The sequence below is a fragment of the Citrus clementina genome, unplaced genomic scaffold (genome assembly GCF_000493195.1).
Source record: "Citrus clementina cultivar Clemenules unplaced genomic scaffold, Citrus_clementina_v1.0 scaffold_5, whole genome shotgun sequence".
NCBI lineage: Eukaryota > Viridiplantae > Streptophyta > Magnoliopsida > Sapindales > Rutaceae > Citrus > Citrus x clementina.
Genome location: NW_006262201.1, coordinates 38859015 through 38864079, shown reverse-complemented (window position 1 = coordinate 38864079; position 5065 = coordinate 38859015). Strand labels below are relative to the sequence as shown.

The 5065-nt window shown below is 33.6% G+C and overlaps 1 protein-coding gene across 1 annotated transcript; it reads left to right on the top strand.

Moving 5' to 3' along the window:
• On the top strand, positions 1-1689 carry LOC18041956 (ribonuclease P protein subunit p25-like protein). The gene is made up of 6 exons (XM_024184957.1): positions 1-511; positions 620-700; positions 815-903; positions 986-1060; positions 1403-1464; positions 1547-1689. The coding sequence occupies exons 1-6, from the start codon at positions 389-391 to the stop codon at positions 1672-1674; spliced, it is 558 nt and encodes a 185-aa protein (XP_024040725.1). The 5' UTR covers positions 1-388; the 3' UTR covers positions 1675-1689.
• The last annotated feature ends 3376 nt before the right edge of the window (positions 1690-5065 follow it).

The following is a 5065-nucleotide window of genomic DNA, read 5'->3' as shown; positions in this document are numbered from 1 at the left end:
AGCGGGTCCAACAAAATCGAAAGTACAAGCACGTCAGCCACGTGGATCTGCCACGTCATCATCATCCAAAGCAGTCTCGCAATCTCAGACTCTCAGTTCAATTAGGCGGTCTCCTAGCCGCTACGACCGCTTTTAAAGTTTAAAAACTTTTATAATTTTCTTTTCCTCAATTTTTGAATTTTTGTCGCTCTTGTTTTTCGTTTTGCAGCAGCAGCTGGGGCATATTTTATAGCTGAACATGCCCAACTAAAACGACACCGCACCGCTAAAACCCTAGGCTTTAGATCTTTTAGCTCGAAGCATAAAAACAGAAGCTTTCATTTTGTGATTTTGTTGCGTGAAATTTGAAATAAAAAAGAAGAGAAAAACAAAAACAAAAGAAGAAGAAATGGATCGGTACCAGAGAGTGGAGAAGCCGAAAGCGGAGACTCCGATTAACGAGAATGAGATTCGCATTACGACTCAAGGAAGAATGAGAAACTACATTACTTACGCCACCACTCTGCTTCAGGTCTCCTCATTTTTGTTCTTTTTTTTTCTAATTGATGAATAATGTGAGATGTTATAATTTTATTTATTAGTTTGAATAATAAATAGATTTTGTTTATTTATTTAACAGGAGAAAGGTTCTAACGAAATTTCTCTCAAAGCCATGGGGAGAGCCATTAACAAAACTGTTATGATTGCTGAATTGATCAAGGTGGGTCACTAGGAAACACAACTAATATTTATTTACCAACGGTTAAGGATTCCTATTTGACTATTTGTCTCAACCTGTAGTTGTAAAAGCAATGTAATTTGTTTTATTTTTCAGAGAAGGATTGTGGGTCTCCATCAGAACACAGCAATTGGTTCTACTGATATAACAGACATGTGGGAGCCACTAGAAGAGGGCCTTCTTCCGTAAGAAAGTTTAGCTTTTGCTATTGTGGATGATTGATTTGTCTTCGTTGTTATTTTGCTTATGTATTTCTCGCTTGTGCAGCCTGGAAACTACTCGGCATGTATCGGTGATAACTGTTACATTGTCAAAGAAGGAACTGGATACATCTTCCACAGGGTATGTTAGAGTTATAAGTAAATCTAAAACACATTAATTATTTGCTTATATGATTGAACAGATGTACTTTTTATTGGATTGTTGTAGTAGATTTGGATGCAAATGATAAGCATCTACATACTGTGTTTCTTGAGAGATCAGGCCTTTTTGTATGATCTTCATTAGTTTCTTTAATTACAGTATAGAAACTGAAGGATTTTAATTACCTTTCAATGGCAAATTTGTTTATTTAGCTATAAGTTTTGCCGCATCATGGACCACTTTTTATGTATAGATTTTGTTGTATTCTAAGCCACTTTTATTTACTTATTTGAATTAAATTGAATTCTTCTACTTTTGCAGGTATCAACCACCTATTCCAGCTGATCAAGTGAAACCATGGGTTGAAAATGATTATCATGGAGGTAAGAGCATTTATTTTCATTTTTTACTGATTTAATCTTTCTGAATTTATTGATGGATATGACTTCACTTTTGTGGATGTAGAGGGCTCTCCTGGCATGCCTGGACGAGGGGCCGGCCGAGGAAGGGCTGGAAGTGGAGGTATGTTACACAAACGTGATACTTTATTTATTTTATTTATTCTTTTTCAATGGAGGGGATGTCATTTATAGGTGATTACAATCATCTTAAGTCATAGGGGCAGCACATATTTTAGTTATTTATGGCCTTTTTTTTTTAATCGCTACGAGTACTTTTGAATATTGCTTCTTTTGGTGTGGTGTAGTTGTGGTATACTATTACGCAATTACTCATGTGATATAGTTGTTATATTGGGGTAAGCATCCTTATAGTGTTTTAAATTTAAGAGTTAAAGAGAATTCAAAATTGACAAAGACACTAAACTGAAGTTGTAGGTAGTTTTTAAGACTAAATAAATTTCATATTCATGGAATTATTGTGTGTAGAATACAGAATCAAACTCACCAAATAATCACAGAAAAATAAAGGATACAAGAATTTTACGTGATTCAGCAATTATGCTTGCGTCCATGGGAGTAAGAGAAAATAATCTTATTACTAAAAATTATTAGAGTACAATTTTTGAGTGAAGAAACCTCACTTCCCAAAGTCCAAATACACCCAATACTCTCACACACACTTGAAAGGAAAAATCTTTTAAATACACTTGCTCTCTAATTGCTTATTTTCTCAACAATTCTTCACTTGAATTGTTTCTTTTTATTTTTGGGATGCATTCACTAAAGGAGTGCCTTAGTATTTATAGGAGAGTTTCTCCTCTTCATTTGGCTAAGCACATACTCAAATTTTTATTTTTCAACATTTGTTTGGTGGCTTTTGAAAATTACTTGCTACTTTGTCAATGATTTCCGCTACTGCAAGCCAAAAGTCTTTGTAAACTTCATTGGCAAAATAGTCTTTAATTGCAAAAATCTTCAATTTCACCCAACAAGCCAAAAGTCTTCATGCTTTTTTACTTTAATTTTGCTAAAATTTGAGCCGACTATTAGTAAACCATCATCCCTAAAGTGGTTGTGTCCCTGTGACTGTCTACGTACCCGAAATTTAGGATCATGCCAACCGTAGTTTGTAAAATTTTCAAAACTCAACACATTTGAAGGATTTGAATTAATTTCAAAAAATGTTGAAATTTTATTTTGGAAATCACCTTTGTCAATATATATGACGGATTATCTTTGGTGTCGATTTTTTTCAACAGCAAAACATTGCTCTCGATAATCTCCCTCACATAATGGTATTTTACATTTATGTCTTTTATTCAAGCATCTATGTTTGGTTCTTCTTCAGGAATATTGTGCTTTGGTTATCATAGAAGACCTCAATATTCTCGTGGATTACTCCCAAATTTGTTAACAAGTTTTTTAACCAAATAGCTTCCTTTACAACCTCAGTTGCTGTCATGTACTCTGCTTTCGTGGTAGAAAGAGCAATTGTTGACTGTAGAATCGACCTTCAACTAATTGAACTTACACATAATGTGAATACGTAACTCGTCGTTGATTTTCACTTGTCAAGGTTTCCGGCAAAATCACAATCACAATACCCAACACATTGTTGACTACAATCCTTTTTAAACAATAATTCAACATCAATTGTCCCGTACAGATATTGGAGAATCCAATTCATTGCAAACCAATGATTTTTACCTAGATTATGCATGTATCGACTATTCATACTCACGACTTGAGATATGTCGGGCCTTGTGCACACCATAACATACATAAGACTATCCACAACACTAGCATTTAGAATACGAGTCATGTAGTCGCACTCGTCTTGAGATGTAAGATATGAAGAAAAACTTAATTTGAAATGAAGAGTTAGAGGAGTAGAATTTGGTTTGGTTTTGTCATCCATACCAAACTTTTCTACCGCTTTCTTCAAATGGGACTTTTGAATCAACCATATGCTCATTTTTTTTGTCTATAAGAATTTCCATCTCGAGTATTCTCTGTGCATTACTTAAGTCTTTTATTTCGAACTCAGAAGCCAGTTGCTTTTTTAATCTTTCAATTTTACCTTTATTCTTTAAAGGTATAAGCATATCGTTGACATGGAGTAACAGATGGATGAAAGTTTCATCTTGTAGTGTTCTAAATTAAACACAGTGATTATGTTCACTTCTGGTGAATTTCTATTCTTATATAAATTGATTAAATCTCTTGTACTACTGTCTTGGTGATTGTTTCAATCAGTACAAGGATTTGATCAATCTGCACACATGATTCTCCTTTACAATAACTTTGAAATCATAAAACTGAGCCATATAGATTTCTTCTTCCAAATCTCCATACAAGAATGTCGTTTTAACAATTGAGCCAACTCTAACTCATATTCAGCCGCCAAGGCAAGTAAGTTACAAATGGAGTTTTAAACTGGAGAGAACACTTCATTATAGTCAATACCTTCCTTCTGAGCAAAACCTTTTGCTACGAGCCTTGCTTTGTACTTTCCTTCCGTACGCAGTCATAAAGACACAACCACTTTGGATATAATGGTTCACTAGTAGTTGGTTCAGATTTTAGTAAAATTTTCACCGAGATAGAGATTTGTTAAAGTAAAAAAGCATGAAGACTTTTGCAATTAAAGACTATTTTGTCAATGACTTTTGTAAAGACTTTTACTTTGCGGTGGTGGAAATCATTGACAAATTAGCAAGCAAAAAGACTTTTTGTCTTGCTGGCCACCAAACAGATGTTGAAAAATAAAAAGTTGAGCATGTATTCCTTCAGTGACTGCATCCCAAAATTTGAGAGAAATAATTCTAGTGAAGAATTGTTGAGAGAGTGAGCAATTGGAGAGAGTGTGTATTTGAGAGGTTTTTCCTTTCAAGTGTGTGCGAGAGCATTGGGTGTATTTGAGTTTTGGAAAGTAAAATTTTTTTACTCAAATATTGTATTCTAATAATTATTAGTAATACAATTATTTTCTTTTATTCCTGTGGATATAGTTATAATTGCTGAATCACGTAAAATTCTTATGTCCTTTATTTTGTTGTGCTTATTTGGTGCACTTAATTTCGCATTCCACACACAACAGGAATCAATGACTTTTGTTTAGAAAATAAAATGTACTAAGAACTTTATAACTAAACCCTTCATTAAAAATTTTGGAGAGGAAAGAAAATTTATAAAGAATTTAGTTAATTGCACAGAAGGGAATCTATTGGCTAATGCAAGGAAAAATTTAGGACAAACAATATATGGTTTACTTGAGACCATATTCCTGTCTCTTTTGCATGAGCATTTTCACTTTTGACAATTTGGTTTTAAATTTTCCTATCTATTTTTTTTCCTCTCAGCACGGGTGAAAAGTGAAATATTTTTTCTTATAGCATGTGCAGCCCATGTTTGCTGTAATTGTGTCTGCTAGTAATCAACAGCACTAGTAGTTTACGAAAAAGGTGGATTCCATTGTTTTACCATGCCGCAATTTCATTTACCTAGCATCTGCTTATTTTGCAACTTACTAGCTTTAATTTAATAGCATGATGAAACATTAATTATGATTATTTTTTGCCTT